Source organism: Babylonia areolata, chromosome 32, assembly GCF_041734735.1.
Source record: "Babylonia areolata isolate BAREFJ2019XMU chromosome 32, ASM4173473v1, whole genome shotgun sequence".
NCBI lineage: Eukaryota > Metazoa > Mollusca > Gastropoda > Neogastropoda > Buccinidae > Babylonia > Babylonia areolata.
Window position 1 is genome coordinate 9,207,638 of NC_134907.1, and position 22,500 is coordinate 9,230,137.

General features: G+C 40.8%; 2 protein-coding genes across 6 annotated transcripts in view; both read right to left on the minus strand.

Moving 5' to 3' along the window:
• Window positions 1-8,380, minus strand: part of LOC143276668 (uncharacterized) — a 14,190-nt gene extending 5,810 nt beyond the window's left edge. The window contains exons 1-5 of one of the 4 annotated variants that reach the window (XM_076581295.1): window positions 8,316-8,380; window positions 5,621-5,715; window positions 4,762-4,846; window positions 3,190-3,273; window positions 1,779-1,865 (exon numbers count right to left, since the gene is read on the minus strand). In XM_076581295.1, coding sequence (XP_076437410.1) covers window positions 1,779-1,865; window positions 3,190-3,273; window positions 4,762-4,846; window positions 5,621-5,704 — 340 coding nt within the window. In that variant the 5' untranslated portion in view covers window positions 5,705-5,715; window positions 8,316-8,380. Of the gene's footprint in view, window positions 1-1,778; window positions 1,866-3,189; window positions 3,274-4,761; window positions 4,850-5,620; window positions 5,716-8,215 lie in introns of all 4 variants that reach the window. The other 3 variants (XM_076581292.1, XM_076581294.1, XM_076581291.1) reach the window with 3 other exon arrangements.
• Window positions 8,381-16,852: 8,472 nt separating this feature from the next.
• LOC143276487 (ATP synthase lipid-binding protein, mitochondrial-like) overlaps window positions 16,853-22,500 on the minus strand; it is a 6,029-nt gene continuing 381 nt past the window's right edge. For both annotated transcript variants that reach the window (XM_076581004.1, XM_076581003.1), the window contains exons 3-6: window positions 20,491-20,556; window positions 19,345-19,425; window positions 18,477-18,573; window positions 16,853-17,512 (exon numbers count right to left, since the gene is read on the minus strand). In XM_076581004.1, coding sequence (XP_076437119.1) covers window positions 17,349-17,512; window positions 18,477-18,573; window positions 19,345-19,425; window positions 20,491-20,556 — 408 coding nt within the window. In that variant the 3' untranslated portion in view covers window positions 16,853-17,348. The remainder of the gene's footprint in view (window positions 17,513-18,476; window positions 18,574-19,344; window positions 19,426-20,490; window positions 20,557-22,500) is intronic.

Genomic DNA, 22,500 nt, shown 5'->3' on the forward strand with positions numbered 1-22,500 from the left:
AAAAATAATAAAATAAAATAAAATAAATTGTACTGTATTCTATTGGACTGGATTGGATTGGATTGGATTGGATTGTACTGTCGGGGGTAGTAATCCGAGTGTTGGTCTTCACTGCAGGAAACGGGAAATCCCTTGTTTCGACCAAAACATCTTCAGGCCTTTTCTTTGAAATAACAATGTACGACAGCACAACAAAAAAATGGATCCAGAACGGAACGCGGTTAAGCAGGAGCATAACTCAAAATCAAATCAAATTATGGTGCTTAGAGCCTCGCCGACCACTAAGGCCATCTCAAGGCTATCGCCACGTCAGCATCTACTTCAAGGGTAAAAAAAAAAAAAAATAATAATAATAATAAATTTAAGTACAATAAAAACCGCTTCAAGCTTTTCATTCATAAAAGTTTGTTTTGTTGTTGTTTTTAACTTCCAGAGTTTAAAACATTCAAATCTGATTTTTTTTTTTTTTTTTAATTAATGTTCACTTCTTTCAAGAAGTCGATCAGCATCCACGAAGGGACATCACGAAACAAAGTCTTCAGAGAATCTGCCGTGTCAATGTCTGTGTCTAACGTCATGCAACAAAGCCTGAAAGGTTCTTTTTTGTCACTCTGACACACTGAGAAGTTAATCATTAACTCTCTCCATACGAACGGCGAAAGAGACGACGTTAACAGCGTTTCACCCCAATTACCATCATCAAAATATTGCAAGCGGAAGGCTCTTATACTGAAGAGGTGAATGTTGACAAAGAATACCACAATTCTGACGACGGAAGCTAAAGGTTGGGTCATTCAGACACCCACTGGACATCCGAGGGGTCTGTGTAGAGGAGAAGAGAGGACTGGCCGTACTGAGTGAGTTATAACATCATTGATCCAAAACCACAACCATGCTGCTGAAACGAACGACACATGTGGTCATTTCTTGGATGATACAGAACAAGTATCAGTATCAGTATCTGTATCAGTAGCTCAAGGAGGCGTCATTGCGTTCGGTCAAGTCCATATACGCTGCACCACATCTGCCAAGCAGACGCCTGACCGGCAGCGAAACCCAACGCGCTTAGTCAGGCCTTGAGAAAAAGAAAAAAAATCAAGAAAAAAAACGAAAAAGAAAAATAATAAAATAAAAATAAATAAATAATATAATATAATAAAGTAAAATAAAACAAATAAAGTAAAAACTTTTTTAATAATAATAATAATAATAATAAGTATCAAATCATGAAGATTTATGATATAAGCTTTTTTTTCTCTTTTTTTTCTTTTTTTTTTTTTTTTACATACTTTCATTAAAAATTCACAGAAAATAAAAGCCTCCGGTTTATGATTATTATTACCATTAGCATTGTTCTTATTGTTATTATCATCATCATTATTGTTATTTGCATGTTTCTATGCCATCGTTACTTTCAAGAAAGGGCGAGAGCGGGATTCGAACCTAGGCCCTCACGGATTTTATATTCGTTGTATTTGCAGATTAGCGTCTTAACCTCCTTGGAACTAAGACTGAGATTGGTTACACACACACACACACACACACACACACACACACACACACACACACACACACACACACATTAAAGAGCCTTGTTTTTTGTATTACCATAGATGTTTTTGAAAACAACACTGTATTGTATTATAGGGGTGGTTTTTTGTGGGGGGGGGGGGGGGTTATTTGTTTGTTTGTTTTTGTTTTGTTTTGTTTTGTTTTGTTTTGTTTTAATGAAATAAAATCATGAAAATAATTTCTCTCAAAGCGGACACTGAACGTACCTTCTGCGAGTAAAAGAGTCAGCACTTCATGACTTCCGGTTCCTGAGGCCGCCATCTTTATGGCAAGGTTTGTTTCGCATTCCGACACTGCAAAAAATTAAAACAACAACAAACAAAAATCAAATGAGTGAAGAAGAAATAGATTATGGATAGATCAATTAATAAATAGATAAATGAATAAAAAGACAAATAGTGGTGGCTTTCAGTGCTGGCGACTTAGGGAGGTGCAATTACATCAACATCAACATCACCGTCATAATCATAATATTCATTAAAGTAGAATCAAGGAGGCGTCGCTGCGTTCGGACAAATCCGTATACGCTACACCACATCTGCTAAGCAGATGCCTGACCAGCTGTAAACTCTAACTCGCATACTCAGGCCTTGAGGGAAAATGAAATGAAATAAAACAAAATGAAAATTAATTAAATGAAACGAAATAAAGTGAAATAGAATGAATAAATGTATAGATGAGCGAATAAATAAAAAAACAAACAGATATATAGATTGATGAATAAACAAATAAATAAAACAGATATAGTAGATATAATGAATAGAATGAAAATGGGAGTTAAAAAGGGGGCAAAAAAGGAAATAATTATCGCAATAGAGTAATAGTAATACAGTTTATAACAATAACATCAGTAACATTACTATCATTGATTATAAGATACTAGTAACAACATGCATCATCATGGTAATCTGTGTATCATTCCATGTATGTAAAAGAAAATGAGGATCGAGGAAGAGAAGTACGTCGAGAACGACGACGATGATGATGATAATGATGATGACATGTTTACGACGACGACAATTACGACGACGACAATCACATTTCAAGCACAGAATTTCATGTTTATATCTTCTTCTTTTTTAAAAATATATACTGATCGTTTCGTTTATTTATTTATAGTCTGTTCATCCAAGATGATGATATTAGACTGTACTAACATATACTGAGATGGTAACAGAGGTACGTGTGTTTGCGTGTGTTTCTGTACGTGTGTGCGTGTGTGAGAGGGAGCGAAAGATATCCACACACACACACACACACACACACACACACACACAAAACACACGCACGTACGCGCGCGCGCACACACACACACACACACACGCACGCACGCACGCACACACACACACACACACACACACACACACACACACACACACACACACACACACAACGGGGAGGGGGTGAGGGATCAACGAAAATTTCAGATTGAGAGCAACAACTTCCTCCTTCTTCTTCATTCCGTGGGCTACAACTCCCACGTTTCACTGGTATGTACAGGAGTGGACTTCTACGTGCATGACCGTTTTTACCCTGCCGTGTACGCAGCCATACTTCGTTTTCGGGGGTGCAGTGAGAGCAACAACCAAAACCAACAAAAGACTAGCAATTACTTACCGTCACCAGGTAAAGTCCCAAGCAGCTCAGAGGCCTTGTTCTCAATGTCAAGCACATCCTGGTGAAGAAGCTCAAGAAACTGCCCTGGAAAAAATATATTAATTTTGAAATAATAATAATGATAATAACTATGAGGACACACACCGACAGATAAGCCTGCCTGCCTACTCATCCGTCGGTCGGACGGGAGACTCCATCAATAATAATAATTGTATATATATATATATATATGTGTGTGTGTGTGTGTGTGTGTGTGTGTGTGTGTGTGTAGTCAGTCGTGTCCAACTATGACCATAAGAACAGCAGAGGAGGCAACTGCTGCCTCGACTATCTGGGCTAGAATTTGATTACAGAGGAGTGTTATAACACCCCTGCTCTCTCGGTCAAGAGGGTTTCAGGACTGTCGGCGTTGGGGATGGTTCCCAAAGGCCATCTAGCCCCCAAGGCTGCAGCACTAAGAGCCAGTGCAGTTTTGCCTCCTAGTTTGAAAGTCATTGTCTTTCACAAAAGACTAAGCTGTAAATGATTTCCCATTGCACTGGAGAAACCATTGATAATACAGCTCTCACTTCCCTGTTTATATATATATATATATATATATATATATGTGTGTGTGTGTGTGTGTGTGTGTGTGTGTGTGTGTGTAGATATATATATATATATATATATATATATATATATATATATATATATATATATATAATGCTAAATCTCAGGAAATGATAACCAGAGGACTGTGAGAGGTTCTTACAGTCCGGCGATCTTCAGTTTTCTTGCTTAGACTTATTCATTGTCTCTGTCTATCTGCTACGAGTTTTTGTTTGTTTTAATGAAACTCCACTGACACCACCATTCGTGAAGCCGGCCGGGAATGAAACACACACACACACACACACACACACACACACGGCGCGCACACACACACACACACACAAATGCACACTCACGTACACAGACATGATAGTATAACTTACACAATAAGGCGATGTCACAGCCACGCATGAGGCATAGCTCAAAACATAGACACTAGAATTCCCTATGAGATATTAGTGTCTATGCTCAGCCAATTGTAACAGCTACCCATGATTTGGATATTACGTATGTGCGCGCATGGGTGCTCATCAGTATACAACCTGGCCAGCCGGTTCAGTGTCGTCCATATTTTGACTGGGTTTCTTCTTCTTCTTCTTTTTCTTTCTTCGTTTTTGCTGTTGGTCATGGTTTTTTTTTGGGGGGGGGTTGTTGTTGTTTTTTTTTTGTTTTGTTTTTTTTTAGGGGGGGAGGGGGAGGGGCGGTAGGTGGGGGCGGGGGGGGGGGCGGGGGGTCGTGTTGTTACTGTTCATATTTTTATTACTCTTGTGATCGTACCTGAGAACTTGAACTGTTGGTCTGTTATAAATCAAAATTTCTTCTTCTTCTTCTTCTTCTTCTTCTTCTTCTACCAGGAGGTCAGGGGGTTTGGGGGGCGGGGGGGGGGGCGCTTTTTTTCCCACACAACAACCGTTGGCAGCAGAATTGTTAGAATGAAAAACAACCACGTTGGCCTACAAAGACAAGCGCGACTGCTCTTACCGTTCTTTGCCGCAGCGACTACCGTGCGTATATCCTGCGCCAACTGTTTGGCTGCTGTGCGTATATTAACTGGACTTTCGGTCGTCTGCTGGAGGACAATAGAACATGAGCGTTGAGAAGTTAAGAAGAAGAAGAACACCAACAACACTGAACAACAACGACAACAACAACAACAACAAGATAAAGACGAAATGAGCGAAAACATGTATGCATAGATACATCAATGCATGATTAAACGAACTTGTTAGTAGAAGAACAAAAATCAGTGAAATAAAAGAACTGAAACTGGCGCGCGCACACTGACGTCAATGTATTCACACACAGATACTTCGCACCACACGCACCCCTACCCCTCTCTCCCCACCCACCTACACACACGTGCACATTAATAAAACATCCCCTACACCCTTTCTCTCTCTCTCTCTCTCTCTCTCTCTCTCTCTCTCTCTCTCTCTGTGTGTGTGTGTGTGTGTGTGTGTGTGTGTGTGTGTGTTATTGTTATTGTTGTCACAAGGACAGATTGGAAGACTGGGCGATACCTAAAATCTTTATCCTTGAGTAATAAAGTTTTTGAATCTTTGAATATTGAATCTCTCTCTCTCTCTCTCTCTCTCTCTCTCTCTCTCTCTCTCTCTCACCAGTCTCTCTCTCTTTCTGTCTCTCTAACCCCTCTATCTATCTATCTATCTATTTATCTATCTATATGTCCTCTCTCTGTCTTTTTATCCTCTCTCTCTATCACTCTCTCTCTCCTTCTTTCCCTTCATCTCTCTCCATCCCTCTCGCTCAAAAGTATTTATAAAAATATATTAAAAAATAATTTTAAAAAATAATAAAAATGATAATAAAAGTCACATACCGCAGCGCCGAAACCGCTCACACTGAGTGTGAAGACAAGCGTGACCGAGACAAGCAAGACACGGTTGAAGGAGGTCATGGTCATGGTTCAGTGAGCTGGAACAATGACGTCACGTCAGTACACTGACATCAAAAACTGCCACCGAGCAAGATCCTATTGTAAAAGGACACTGCACTATAACACTAATATAAAGTATTAAGACGCGCACTGGTAGGTGTGGCGCTTTTGTGTGGTGGGGTCCTGCTTTACTTTTATTTATCCGACCGTTTCTACTGCGTAGTAAAAGTGTTGCGCGGAGATGAGTGATAGTTTCAGTTTCAGTAGCTCAAGGAGGCGTCACTGCGTTCGGACAAATCCATATACGCTACACCACATCTGCCAAGCAGATGCCTGACCAGCAGATGTGGTGTAGCGATGAGTGATATGGGAGAGGAGGTAACACGTCATTTCAGCGCCAACATTTCAGCACCGTACATTTCAGCGCCATACAGTTCAGCGCCGCACAATTCAGCGCCGTACATTTCAGCGCCAAACGGTATGAGAGAGAGAGAGAGAGAGAGAGAGAGAGAGAGACATTGCAGTCCTCAAAAAAGAGCAAGCCATGATTCAAGCTGACGTCATGCGTCTTATGGGAGGTCAGGCACCTGCCCCGAAGCGCCGAAAGTACAAAGACCTACAAAAACGTGTCAAAACCATCATCTTGCAGTACAACGCAGGGGATCGTTCTCTCATGGACACGATGGAGGGCACTGCTTTTGCATTCATGTTTTAGGAGAGGCACCAAACGATGCATATTCAGTGATATTCAGTGATTTTAATTTTTCATGTGATTTTATCTTTAAAGTTCAATTAAAAAATGTGATTTTAATTTTTCATGTGATTTTATCTTTAAAGTTCAATTAAAAAAGAACTCAAAGTTCAATTAACAGAAAGAACTCAAGAAAGACGAAGTGAGTGTTGGTTATATTCCTGTGTGTGTGTGTGTATGTGTGCGTGTGTGTGTGTGTTTATGTATTTAGCTAGTTCCCCCCCCCCCCCTCTCTCTCTCTCTCTCATGCTTTGGCGCTGAAATGTACGGCGCTGAAATGTTGGCGCTGAAATGTCATGGAACCGGGAGAGGAGTATGCAGACCGCGGGGTTTTGTTATTGTTGTTGTTGTTGTTGTTTTTGTTGTTATGTCAAAGCGAATACGACGTGCGAAATCGCGTCTCCATTTCCTGTTGTTTTTTTGTCCGCGGGGATGGGGGGGAGGGGAGGGGCGGGGTGGTGGGGGCGGGGGGGGGCGGTTGGAGGGGTGGAGGTTCCGGGGGTTTTTCAGGTCACGGCCGAAAAGCTAAAACATCCGGCCGGCGGGTCGTGGTAATCTGTCCCGTGTGCTTACCGGAAAGGACTTTGAATAATTTCACTAAGCGACTATCAAGTTTTTCAGTACAAGATATATTTGGTTTTACCCAAGTTACTCTCATTATTTTGTTTTATGATAGATAATACATAGATGCAGCATCAATCAGTGGTCAAAGGGTGGTTATCGACAGGTTGGAAACAGATTGAGAGAGAGATTATCTTCTCTTTGTATGTATGTATGTAGATATAGATATATATTTGTGTGTGTGTGTGTGTGTGTGTGTGTGTGTGTGTGTGTGTGTGTGTGTGTGTGTGTGTGTGTGTCAGTGTGTGTGTGTGTGTGTGTGTGTGTGTGTGTGTGTGTGCAGATTTCATGATTTCAAAAGCTATCAATTCAGTAAAGATCCAACGCACGACACACTTTCGGAAGAAATATATACGTATCAACTGATGAATCGAACCCAATGGAAAACTACAATCAACAGCATTAAACACGTACCCTTCAAAAACAAAGTAAGCTAACACGTGGAGCAAAAACACCACCAACAACAAAAACTTAAGTTTTGATGGACGGTTCAATTTTCAGTCAGATTTATCATTTACAGACAGAAAGAAAATAGAAAGACATAATGAATGAAAGACAGACAGACAGGAAGAAAGAAAGAAGGACAGAAAGAAAGAAAGAAAATCTAAAGAAAGAAAGAGAGAAAGGAGGGAAATAGAAATAAAGTAGAAAGAAAGAAAGAAAATAGAAAGACAGACAGAAACAAAGAAGAAAAGAAATAAAATAGAAAGAAAGTAGACAGAAAGAAAGACAGTAGAAAGAAAGAAAACGAAAGAAAGAAAATAGAAAGAAAGTAGACGGAGAAAGAAAGAAAATCGAAAGAAAGAAAGAAAATAGAAAGAAAGTAGAGAGAAAGAAAGAAAATAGAAAGAAAGAAAGAAAGCCGGAAAGCAGAAAGAAAGAAAATAGAAAGAAAACAGAAAGAAAGAAAGAAAGAAAGAAAGAAAGAAAATAGAAATTAAATCGAAAGAAAGTAGAAAGAAAATAGAAAGAAAGTCGAAAGAAAGAAAGAAAGTAGAAAGAAAATAGAAAGAAAGAAAGTAGAAAGAAAGAAAGCAAAAAGAAGGAAAAAGAAAGAAAGAAGGAAAATAGAAAGAAACGAAACGAAACGAAAGGAAACCGGAAACGAAACGAAAAATGAAAACAGAAACTGATCAACCACAAATCAATCACAATTATACACTCACCACAAGAAGGGAAAGGAAAAAGAAAACACTCCGCAAGCACAAATAATCAGCTACCAAACAAACCCGAAGGACGATAAAACCCCCCAAAAAGTCAAATAACCTGAGGCAGGCCTTCGAATCTACACTGGAAAGTAACACTGACGAACTGAGAAAGTGTGATGCTGCGACTTATAATATACGATCTTTCATCCCGGATACGAAACTAACTCTTTAAGGATACCGAACCGGACCTTGTCAACGACTTTCCGCCCTTCAGTTCCGTCATTTCAGTTTCGTATGACAGGAGAAAATCCGGAAAATCTCTACTCTCAGTCGTGCGAGCCAATCGTTTTCATTTCCGTTTTCTTTTTTGACCAATGGTTGCTCAGTTTTCAGTAAGTGTACGTGTTCATAATGTCCTTGTGTTTGCATATTCTGTATGAAATGAATGGGACATGTCTTTTGTGTGTGTATAATTGTTTGGGTTTTTTGGTGTGGGTTTGTTTTTGTTTTTTTGTTGTTGTTGTTGTTTTTTGTTTGTTTGTTTTTGTTCTTCAAGGTAATTTGTGAGATAGAGAGAGTTGGGGCGGAAAATTCAGTGGGCGTGGACTGAGGGGAGAGAGAGGAAGAGAGAGAGGGGGAGAGAGAGTGAGAGAGAGGGAGAAAGGGAGAGAGGGCGAGAGAGAAGGGGAGAGAGAGAGAGGGGGGGGAGAGAGAGAGCGGGAGAGACAGTGGGAGAGAAAGAGGGGGCGAGAGAGAGGGGGAGAGAGACGGGGGGGGAGAGAGAGAGAGGGGGCGAGAGAGAGGAAGAGAGAGCGGGAGAAAGAGAGAGTGCGCGAGAGAGAGAAAGGGAGAGAGAGGCCGTGGAGAGAGGAGGAGAGGGATAATTATATAGAGAAGAGTGGAGAGAGGTGGGGGGGGGGGGATAAAGATAGAGATGGAGACAAGACAAGACAAGCCAAAGCAATGGTTTATTTGTGAGGCCTCCGGTCCATAACAAAGGAGTGGGCCAATTTAGAGAGGAAGGCAGAGACAGAGAGACAGACAGATCAGGCAGACAGAGGGGATAGATAGATAGAGCTGGGAAAAGAGAGAAAACTTGAAGAGAAGGGGAGAGAATGAGTTTGAGATAGAGAGATGGAGAGAGGGGGGGGGAGAGAGGGGGGGGAGAGAGATAGAGAGAGGGGGAGAAAGAGAAAAAGAGAGAGGGAGAGGCAGAAAGAGGGGGGAGAGAGAGGGGGAGAAAGGGAGAGAGAGAGGAAGAGAGAGAGGGGGAGAGAGAGTGAGAGAGAGGGAGAAAGGGAGAGAGAAGGCGAGAGGGCGAGAGAGAAGGGGAGAGAGAGTGAGAGAGAGAGGGGGGGAGAGAGAGAGAGAGAGACAGTGGGAGAGAGAGAGGGGGCGAGAGAGAGGGAGAGAGAGAGAGAGGGAGAGAGAGCGGGAGAGAGAGAGTGCGCGAGAGAGAGAGGGAGAGAGAGGCCGTGGAGAGAGGAGGAGAGGGATAATTATATAGAGAAGAGTGGAGAGAGGTGGGGGGGGGGGATAAAGAGAGAGATGGAGACAAGGCAAGACAAGACAAGCCAAAGCAATGTAGTACTAGGCAGCCATACTCCGTTTTCCGGCGGGGGTCCACTGATTCGATCCGACCATCCGGGCCCGGGACAGCCCCTCCGTATCGTTCTGTACAGTATACAGTGCTGACTGTCTGTCAGTCACTTCATTTCCTGGTTGAGAATCCGTCTACACTTACTACGATTGAAATCGTAGCGTCATTGAGCCAGGCAGACACGGGCGTGGTTTCCGTCGCAGGTCGACCAATGAAATCGTCTCCCATCTCCCGGCCTCCCCCTCCGAATCCTCCCCCCCCCCCCCCACCCCCCCCCCTCCCCGGCCACCGCCCCCGTTCCTCCTCCCTCTCCCAACCTCCCTTCCGGGATACCCCACGTTTCACATCCTTGTCAATCAGTGCATTCAGGTCATTTCGTCCCGGCCTCACCTTTAACTTTTTTTTTTTCTTTTTTTTTTTAATAATAAAAAGAAAACGTGGAACGTTCGTGCGCTGACTCGGACACACACACACACACACACACACACACACACACATACACACACAGACCACAAAAACGCACGCGCGCACACACACACACACACACACACACCACAAACACGCGGCGCACGCACGCACGCACACACACACACAGACACACCAAACAAACGCACGCACGCATACACACACACGCAGACACGCACACATACACACGCACACACACACACACACACATACATCATAGTACACGCGCGCGCGCGCGCGCGAGCATACTGCGCATAAGCCCCTTTCAAGCTTGCGCACCACTCCCACCTGTGTGTGTGTGTGTGTGTGTGTGTGTCCGGGAAAGATCCGGGAGAGACTTGATAAATGGATGTCCGGACAGTCGGCGTTGGGATAGTCCCTGCTACAGGTAAACTAGCCCCCTCCGTCAAGGCTGCATCACTACAGAGCCACTGAGCGCAATCTTGCCTCCTGGTTTGAGAGTCGTAGTCCTTCACAAAAGTCTAAGCTGGAAAGGAATTCCCACTGCAATGGAGAAACCATTGATCATTTAGCACTCACTTTGCTGTTGGCCCAGCTGTAAGCTTATGCCAATCACTGATATACTGATATCAACTATGGAATCATATAGGCTATAGTACGAGTATCAGTATCAGTATCAGTATCAGTAGCTCAAGGAGGCGTCACTGCGTTTGGTCAAATTCATATACACCGTACACCACATCTGCCAAGCAGATGCCTGACCAGCAGCAAAACCCAACGCGCTTAGTTAGGCCTTGAGAATAAATAGATAAATAAACAAAATAAAATAAAATTAAAATATATATATAATAAAATAAATAAATCAATAATTAATTAATTAATCAATAAAATAAAATAAAAATTAAAAATAAAAATAAAATAAAATAAAAATAAAATAAAATAAGAAATATATAAATAAAATGAAATAAAAATAAAAATAAATAAAAAATACATAAAATAAAATAAAAATAAATTAATAAAATAAAATAAAATTTTAAAAAATAATAATAAGATAAATAAGTAAAAATAGTACGAAAGTCAGGCTATACCGGTCAGAAAAAAAAAAAGAATAAAAAGGAAGGAAGAAGAAAAAAAGTCTTAGTTTCCAAGCCCACTGCCATGAACTTGATGAAAATTGTTTTGCACGCATTCTGAAAACATCGCCTTGGATGTTTTCGGATGGATATATCATTGTAGTGTATACACATGCACACTAGGATCGACTATACTGACGCACGTAAAAGATCCCGTAACCCGTGTCAAAATGAAAAAAAAATTAAAACGAAAAACAACAACCACCACCGGAGTATGACTGCCTACATGGTGTGAGTAATAGAGATCTTTCTCCTGAATTTGACTGGACTGAAAAATCAAACTGAGCGTTTAGTCATTCGGACGAGACGATAAACCGAGGTCCCATGTGCAGCATGCACTTCGCGCACTGCAAAACAACCCATGGGAACAAGTGACCAGTGTTGTCCTCTGACAAAATTCTGCAGAAGAAATCCACGCGGATCGGTACATCAGGATGTTATATATATATATGTACATATGTATGTATGTATATGTATGTATGTATGTATGCACTCAAGGCCTGATTAAGCGCGTTGTGTTATGCTGCTGGTTAAGCATCCGGCGAGCAGACGTGGTATAGCGTATATGGATTTGTCTGAACGAAGTGACGCCTCTTTGAGAAACTGAAACCGAAACTAAACCAGCGACCTTGAACAACATAGTGTTTGAATTTACCCATTACACATTTTCTTTATTGATGACTCGTTTATTAACATACTCTCTTGTGTAGAACACGTGTGATGTTTGAGAAATGAACTGGAAGTACTTGATGTGTAAAAGAAAAATACATAATGCTGAAAGAGGCAGCGACAATGAATTCTTTTACAGTTTTTCGACATTGAAACTTCAGTTTTCCTAACGAAGTTGTTCCGACAAATGGTGAATATTTCGAACAGAAATCTTGTTTTGTTGTTGATGCTGTTGTTTTGTTTCGTTTTTGTTGAATACTGGCATCTGGCATTATTCATGACCAAATCTAGAATCATTAATTTCCTTTGGACTATATGGGTAACTCATTCGTAGAGGAGCGAGTCATTTGCGAGACAATTTTACCAATGATCGACGCCACTCTGGAAGAAACGAAGACTTCTGTTTCAGAATTTAACGTCGGAAAATAACCCCCAGGCACATGGGAAATTTATACATGTGGAGTGATGGTCTAGAGGTAACGCGTCCGCCTAGGAAGTGAGAGAATCTGAGCGCACTAGTTTGAATCACGGCTCAGCTGTCGATATTTTCCCCCCCTCCACTAGACCTTAAGTGGTGGTCTGGACGCTAGTCATTCGGATGAGACGATAAATCTAGGTCCCGTGTGCAGCATGCACTTAGGGCACGTAAAAAAGCCCACGGCAACAAAGGGGTTTTTCCTGGCAAAATTCTGTAGAAAAATCCACATCGATAGGAACAACAACTAGAACTGCACACAAAATACAAAAAAATGGGTGGCACTGTAGTGTAGCAACGCGCTCTCCCTGGGGAGAGCAGCCCGAACTTCACACAGAGAAATCTGTTGTGATAAAAAGAAATACAAATACAAATAAATAACGCCATCGTATTGCTCAGTATCTAGAAATCCAAAGATTCAACCCCCGTCGACCTGCAACAAGAAAATAATATTGCACTAAGGGAAACCACCTTTCCCGATATTCCAAATTCACTTTGTGGTTACTTCCCTTCCATCACAGCAGAACATTATCTTCAACGGTGCACAGATCTGAAAATTGAAGACAAACTGCTCCCAGAGGCGAGAGCGGCTGGTTATATTGCCGACTAACTTTTTCAGTTTGTGAGCATCGCATGGAAATACCCATCTATTCATTGCCATATTGTGCATCCCCGATATTTATTTCATCTATTTGCATTAAATGCAATAAAATATAAAATGCAAAATAAATATAGGCAATTTTAAATTCATGTGCGTAGTCTGAACTAATTTTGTCATTTAATTATGTGCTTTATCTGCCGTGCTGTTTGCTGCTGCTGTGTCTGTTCCTCTTCTAATCTATTTGATTGACATAGTTAACTATAAAATTATTTTCATGATAAACAAAAGTTGTTGTTTTTTCAATTTGGGAAAATGTAACATAAAAGATTAATATTGTCCATGTGACTGAAAACAAACAGAATAAATACATCTTATCATTTCTCTCCTTTTTATTTTCAATTAAAGTTTTAGAATACACCCTGGCTAACAGAACTGCCTGTACTTGGTACTGACATTCTATGATTACTGGTGAAATCATGTGCAACACAAGTATTGGCCATTAATTTTCTTTTATTACTTCAATGTCATCATTCAGTAGTAAATACAAGTGTGTGATCGTGCATCTGACACACATCATCAATGGGGGAACTGGTGTAATCAAAACCCAGCTCCAGCACAGGAAAAAAAAAAACACGTTTAAATGATCACGGAAACATACCAAGACAAAATGTTCTGATGGGACTGTACTGAATGTTAGCTTTTAGTTCAGAAATAGTTAAAGGGGGTGAGCACTGTTAGAATTGTCCAATTTCGTTCATTTGAAGGGCTGATTTTATTCAGTGAAAGGGAAATCATAGTACTTTTATTGTCGAATTTCATGAACCAAAAACACCCCACTTCTTTTCAACTGTCATACTCATCATCATACAGTAAAAATTACCTCTTCAGTATCATCTGTCAGACTGATCACATGCAAACCAATGAATACGTAAATTTTCTAAACTCTTATTTAATTACACCCACACTCCTCCTCGGCCGCTTCTTGTCCAAATGCCATGGTTTGAAACAATGTAATCTTATTAGATCACTGAAGACGTATCAATGGAATGAGAACAGAAGACAGTCACTATCTATAGTATTTATGCAGATAATCTGTAGTTTTTGCAGTTTCTTCAGAAATGGTGCGTGGTTATTTTGCAACAGCCCACAGGACAAATATTTCATTTTTGTCTCAGAGTACTCACCAAACACTTTCCAAAATGATCTTGTCACTTGCTGAAATGCATGCATTTTTTTATATTTTTTTTTTTAATACAAAGTTGACTTGTGACCAACTGGTAAATCATTACTATTACTACTAAAAAAAAATCAGAACCACCATGCTTTCGTCTCAAATCCACAGGACCTATAATGTCCAGTGCAGATTAGTTCTAATTCAAATCTCAAAACTCAGTCATAGGAACCTTGGTGTGATGAACGAGAGGCCAACAAATACCTGAAGCCTTTTCAAAACGATGTTTTCAATGTTGCAGATTTCAACATTTGCTGAGCAGTTTTCTTCTTCAAGGAAGTTTTCTGTGTGTGACTGTTTGAAATAATTGCATTACATTAACATTCCACATTGCCCATGTCTTTTACAGATAATTGTGCTTTATACACTTATCCATTATATTGATTACTTCTAAGTAACCATAAATTAAACAAAAAAATGTGCAATTATCCCAAGCTTTCCTTTAGTCTGCTTTCCGATAATGTAATTGTCAAGAATAATGGGACCGCCCTTGCAAATGTTTCTATTGGAACTGATGCCTCATGCCATCTTTTCTGCAATTCAGCTTGGTGTTGTCTCCTTGGGAAAGGCATTTTTCTCCAATTTTCCACACTTCACATGGGTGGTAGCAGGGTTCCCTTCCAGTTGGAGGTTAACTTAGTACTGCCGGTCAGCTCCCCTGACTTTCCCCATAGATGACCCATTCGAATGTGTAAGAAATAAAATTGCCCCCCCCCCCCCCCCCTCGTTAGAATTTATTAATTGAGAACATCCAGACTGATCAGTAACACAAGTTGGTTGGGGACAAAATATAAAACTTCCTTCTTATGCTATCATACAGTGAAATGATGAAAGTATCCATATTTGTTCAAAATTTGCATTTACTGCTGACTTGTAAACGAATCCAGGAAAGCACGAGTTTAAAACACATTAAATTCAGAATGTTATATAACCATGACAGGGCTCCTTCGTCTAATTCTGTTGTCTGCCTTTGACTCAAGACGAAACTGGGTCAGATGCCATTGGTGACACGCACTATTCATGTGAACCAGTCACTGCGAAAATAACTCTCCTGCTCGCAAGCACAGCAACACACTGCATTCATTGGTCGCAGTGGAGAGTGGAAAGGTCAGTTCAGATATTTTTAGCGTATAACATCATTATGCAAATTAGGTGCCACTCCAAAAATTAAAAACTAAGTACAGGCACCACTGAACACCACCGAAGTGACTCAGCTGCAGTGCAGGGTCTCCTCTGGTGTGTGGCCTCCTGGTGACTTGATTGATGGTTCCCTGTGGACTGCAGACGCTGGAACTGTGACGGACGAACTCGGGTGTGGCCGTGTATGGCAGAATATAAATGAGTGGCATGGGAGTCATGCCACTGAAACGGTGCAGATGGGGCAGCAAAAAAAAAAAACCCCAAAAAACCAAACCTAAGTCCCCAATCCTGGCCTTTCGTGCGGAGTGAGTTAAAACAGGCTGAAAAGGAAGAGTGGGCTCTGCCTTCAGATGCCAGGCCTTAGACAAAGTGGATATGAATTCACTGTCCAAATGACAAACAATCTGTGGAACCTTAACATTGAACAATGTCTTTGGTGAAGTAGTCTTCAATTTAATGTCTATCCACTTCGATATTAGATAACGTCTTTGGTGTACAGAGTACATGTACTAATCAGGCAATATACTTTCATCAACAATATGATCGCAGTTTTGCATGTTGAGGTTATATGTGGGTGCCTTCTTGTACTTGGCAGAGGTCAACAAAAATCTGCATGCCTGGGTTTAGGGTGGTTGATAGACTTTTCCCTGTGTACTTGTTTTCTTCTTTTTGGGGGGTATTTGTTGTCACCAACTGTAACCATTCATAACAAATGATTAAAATGACTTACATTATTTCATTCAATTTATAAAACTGGCTGGCTCAATATAATAACAAATATGTACTTCAAGCTGAAAACGTTTGTTCATTCATTCTGTGCGAGATCCGAGTAACTTTTCTTCGGGAGCTCTGTAATTTTGCATCAATGATTCGAATCATAGCAGCGCCTAGTGTTGAGATTTTTGTAATCTTTGAGGTTAACATGTGTAGGTTTCTTCATGTCAAAATAACCTTTGTGAGCACGCGCATGCAAAGGATCAAATAGAAATATGTGTACACAAGCAAAGGATCAAATATAAGATTCAATAACCCACTTCAGTGATTGGTATGGAAATACACAACATGCAATACACCTCCAAATACAGAGGATGGCTGCATAAATGGACTAAACACAGCACACATAAAAACCCATCCATGGATATTAGTCAGCGTCAGAAACTGAAGCACACAATGCAGGAGCAGCACTGAACAGCAGATGACAAGACTAGGATAAATAAGAGCTGTTTGCAAGTAAGAATCAAGACAGTACAAGAGTACAAGATTATTTCTTTCTCTTGCACAATATCTTCACACACACACACACACTCCTCCCTTGCTGTACAAACACACTTTCAGTTCCACACACCATCGCCATTCTCACAAAACCACAAGGAGATCCTCTTCTTTCGAAATTCTCAATTATTCTCTCGTACAACCCACAACTACAAAGGTCGTATTCACAGTGTTACCTATCTGTACAGCAAATCAATCAACACCACAGATAATTTCCAGCTTACACATGGACAACCTGATCAAATCCAAAAAGAAACCATACTGATGAAGACAAAGACAGAAAGACTACACACGATGGCAGGGCCAGATGGACACTACACACCACCACCACTGGCGCTTGGACCGACAGCTGATCTTACACACGCACACACCTCACAAGCCTCGAGACACCCAACAGACCATCCCAACTTCACAGGCCTATGGGTTTTTTTTTCTAATTTATTTCGTTTTGCCGAGTACTGGTCAAGGTGATGCAGCTAGAAAGACTGGGGTGGTCTCTGCGGCCTTCCACTCTTAATACCCATGATCATCATCATGCCGCCGTCGTGCTCCGATACTTAAGTGACAATGGATTGGTCGTCCTGGTTCCTAACGCAGGCCCTGGTTAGAAGGCGAAGAGCAGGAGGAAGGCCATCATCAGACAGAACAGACCCATGGCCTCAGACAGGGCGAAACCCAGGATGGCGTAGGAGAACAGCTGCTGCTTCAATGAGGGGTTGCGAGCATAGCCGATCACCAGGCTGCCGAACACACTCCCGATTCCCGCCCCTGTCAGACACACACACACAAAACATCTCATGTAGAAAACATATGCAGCAACTCCTGTCATTGTTAACATTCAACACAATGTCTACAACCACATGTCTTGGGAGCTACTTGCTTAACCTTCAAACCACTTTGAAACCTATCATTTAGGAGAGGTCCAAACAGTCCATGGCTGTTAACATTCCTGCCCCAGCCAGCCAGCCACTATTGTGAATAGTTAGCTCCAAGGACTGATCACTGACATGTTCAAGCCCACAAGGTGTGATTTTTCGGCTCATAGCCAGCTCCTACCCAGAGCTGAGAGTGCTCTAGGCTCTAATAAGAAGACTGCAACACTGTCAAGGATCATCCACTTCATAATACATCATGAGTGTTTTTTCTTATTTCCTAACCAACACTGCAGGTACTGTATCTCTCAAGTCTGGCTGATGCTGGGATACAAAACTGATGTATGCTTAGTGTACAGCTTTTTCATGCAGTCCCAAACCTAAATGGACCTCAATAGCAGCCAGCAGCAGCATACTCAGGAACTACTGGGGGAAAAAAGAAAAAAACCCAAATCTCTGGCCCCTCTGACACTCAAGGGATGATGATTATGAAGTTGGAGGAATCGTCAAGGTGACAGACCACATCTTTAAAAAACAAAAAAAGCCAACTTAAAAAAAAAAGGGAATTTTCTGATAAAAAAAAAAGCAATGTTGGGAAGAAGGTAACAGAATGGTTAAAATGCTTATTAGCCTATACAGTGTCTGTTAAGGTATGGGTTCCTGGTCTCACCCTTTCATCCACCTAGCAAATATGGTGTGGTGTATATGGACCCGTCCGAATACAGAAACCCCTCATTGAGAAACAAAATTCTTAAAAACAGCCCCCCCCCCCCGCCACCCCCCCCAAAAAAAACCCCACTGTATCCATGGCCATAACTCCTTCTCTCCTCCCAAGAAGAAAACAGCCAATCAAAACCCACCTGAACCAGCGACTCCAACAGTGGCAGCTCCAGCGCCAATGTACTTGGCTGCCTGGTCAATGTCGCGTTGTGTGGCGCTCGTCTGGAAAGAGCGAATCTACACACACACACAAAGAGCCAATGGTTAGTACTGATTGTTTCTACACTTCTTTACTGTGCAGTAACATTGTCACACACACACAGCCAATGGTTACTTCATTTCTTTACTGTGATGTACCAATGCCAGTCACTGATCACCCTCTACTGAAATGTCATTCTTAAGGCAACAAAAAATAATTTGCATGTGATCCTCACCAAGGCAATAATCAAGACTGTTCCATTTCTGTTCAGCACTTCATTCACACACACATTCACAAAATTTATAAAGAATGAAAATCAGGTTAGGTGGGGGAGCAAATTTATCTTTTCACATTGCAGATTTTAAAGCAAAAAATTATATCATTCTTTTAAATGTCAATGCAATTACTCTTTTAAATATCAATGCAGTTAATTATTCTCAAAATGTTAAATAAAGATACAGCATCCACTGAGTAGAAATAAATTGTATACTAATAACCAGTAATTGGCAAGCTGCATGTGCTGCACTGAAAGGCTGATTAACTGAACAGTATCATTATGATTTCTTGGCATGTTTAAATATTAGCAGCAAATTATAAACCAGGCTCATCAGTTATTTCCATGCAAGGTACTAAACAAGAATTAAACAAGAATTAAGAGTGGAAGACAGGTTGCCTAAAAACACCAAGGACCTTCTGAGCTCCCCCCCTGACCCCACAATCAAATTGCAAAGTGTGGAGACCATTACCAGACTGACTGCAGATTTGAAGCAACGCAGGCTTAACTATGACTGCACAAGACAAGGGCTCACCTGACTAAGAAGAGCGTTGACAGCAGGGGCTGAGAAGTTGATACTGTTCAAGGTGGCTAAGCTGCTGGTAGGTTGCTGGACCTGAAATAGAGTTAGGACACTGCACACCAACGCAGTTGATGGCAACAGGGGACTGCCAGTTAGTATTTATACACAGTGTGCAACTCAAGTGATCTTATCAGAAACATGTACACATCAGTGGTGGAAGGTATTCATGGACACGAGATATCCATTTTCAATACAGGTTTAATCATGGAGGCAGGTGAGACACTGGAAAACAGTAACAAACCTGCTGCAAATAATACTGATACCTAAACCCGAGTATTTAACCCTGAAACTTTGTTGTCAATTCAATATAAAACATTTTGTACAAGCTCATCTGCTGTTCTGGTCTTTATCAGGTTCTAGTTCTTATTTTACAATACAGTTACACATTCATACCAAAATCGAAATTCATAGACTACAAACAAATCCTTTCATACTCAGACACATACAAACACAACAGAAATGCCTAAATATCATTCAACTGAATTAAGTATACATTTCATCTCTGTTCAAAAATTTCACTTCACAATGAAAATATGAATAAGAACACTAAAGTTTGGTTTTTAAGTTAGGGTCACACAATCATACAAATCTTTGATGCAGGAGCAGCTTTGTGAACACTAAACAGATCAAAACTGGTCTTGTGCACTGTCCAATTCATCACAAGTTTAACTTGAACCAATTTATCCTTTATCCGTTTTTTAATGATTTACTAATTTTTGAGAAATCACAATCCCGACCAAACACACAGGGGACACATATCTTCAATCAGTTCTCCATGTTAGCAATCAATGTTTGAGACATTCAGACTGAAGCACATTCACCAGTTATCAGTGAATATAAATGTTTTCCTGATGGAATTAAATCAACAGAAGAATGTCCCAGTAATGACAAGAGGTGATAAACTCACAGGGTAACCATACTGGTGTATCACAAGAAAGTTGTTCAAATGCAAACGTCCCTATCTGAGAGTACAAATCAAAATAAATATAGCACCTAGTTCTAAAACAATTCAAAACATAAACAAAATTAGCTGAAATACGTTAAGTCCCTACAGTGACAGAACTGAACAAAAACAATGTATAACATTAAACACAATACCTCTTGTCTGCTAGAGACCACTGTGCTGCCCAAAGGTCTCACCAAACCCCGGCTCCCTGCCACAGCCTGCAAAACAAAACACCTCTTTGTGAACAGATTTCTCGAGGAAAAAATTAAAATATCATTCACTCTGAATCGTTAGCCATGTGATAAGGCATCCGCCCAGGAAGCGAGTAAATCTAAGCGCATTGGGTCCACAATCCAACACTCACCAGTACTTTTTCCTCCTCCGCTACACCACGGCTGAAGGTCTGAACATCTGTCATTTGTATGAGCCAGTAAACTGGGGTCGTATGTGCAACATGGACTTAGCACACATAAAAGAATCCCCAGCAATATAAGGGTTGCCTCTGGCAAAATCGTTTAGAACAATTCACTTTTAAAGAAAACATGTATACTTGCAGGCAGAACAAAAATTAGGGCTGGCACTGTACTTTAGTCACATGCACTACCCAGGGATACCAGGGTGCTGTGCTGGTAATCCACTGTCCCTGGGGAGAGCAGCCCAAATTTCATTCATGAAAAATCATTTGTAACAAAAAGTATATGATAGAATGCAAATATTTTCCAGTCTCCAGAGAGAAAATACGTGGGTGCACAATTTTTGTATACTGTGAATGCATTCATGTTTATCCATGCTGCTAAATGCGTCAAAAAAGGAAAAAACCTGAATAATCTTTGCATCTAATCTGAGGTAATCTCCAACTTTAGCAACCTGAATTCCAGGAGCTAAATACCTACTTCCGGGAGGTTATTGGCCGTAGTTGCTTTCGTTTTCTCCGCACAGGCGGATAGTAGTTTGCACAGGACAGGAATGTCAGACCCCTGCCGGAGTCTGCACTAGTTGGGTCACAGTTAAGTATGTGTAATTAAATGCATGGTATATTTCGTGTCTTTTGCAGTGCAGGCATGAAATATAACATAAATAACAATCATTTGATCTTTGTGATCCACTCCGAGTAGGTAAACTGTGGTGTAAATTGCCTGAAAAACAACCATCATAACCCCTTGCAAACCTGATAACATCATCACATTGCAATTTTGGTGGCTGTATAGAAAAGCATGCATGTCGTTTTCAGGTTAGTATGGGGTCATGACAGTGGTTTTTCAGGCAATTTCTCCACAATTTACCTACTCGGAGTGGATGACAAAGGTCAAATGATTGTTATTTATGTTATACTTCATGCCTGCATTGCAATATACACAACTATACCGTGCACATAGCTCCAGGAATTCAGATTGCTAAAATTGGACATTACCCTGATCTGGCATTCACTGATTCAGTGTCGTGCAATTCAATATCCAGCCAGTGAATAAAAGTTTTGTCTCACACTTCTTTCAATGAAATCACTTAAGTCTAGAGTACATTTCAAGTACAAGGTCAGTCAGTCACACGCACTGTTTCCTAAATATATTCCAGACAAAATAGTTCTCAGTATTATATTGTTGCATAATAAACTGTAATGATACACCTGCAATAATATTAATAATCCAATGCTAGTCATATAATAGTTTTAAAACTGATGCATTTGTATTCTGATATGTTGGTAGTAAGTGACCTATGTACAACTGCACCAAAGTTCGTGTATCGTGCTTTTGGTCATTATAATCACACTCTAACGTAGTGACTGTTATTAACTAACAGACCTTCTAAAGGTTACTGATAAATGTTCAACGTTAATACTTTCAGTTGATAGGTAATCTTCATCTGTTTATAAGGAAATGAACTGACGAAGGTCATTGGGTCAGTGGCCAGTCCAGGTATCGTCTGCTTCTACAGTGCAAACCCACTGTTCAAGACGGTGGTGAGTATACACAACAGTGGACAGTCCCGAGACTACATGAACATGCATCATTCTGGCGAAATGAAAATACAAATCTTTTGGACATCCAAATATTTCTGTCGTTTCTTGTCGATTAACATTGTCATATAAGTGTTAAAGCGAGCACAGACTTGATAGGCGGTGACCTTCAGCAGAAAACATAGTGACAAGTGGAGACTGAAAAGTT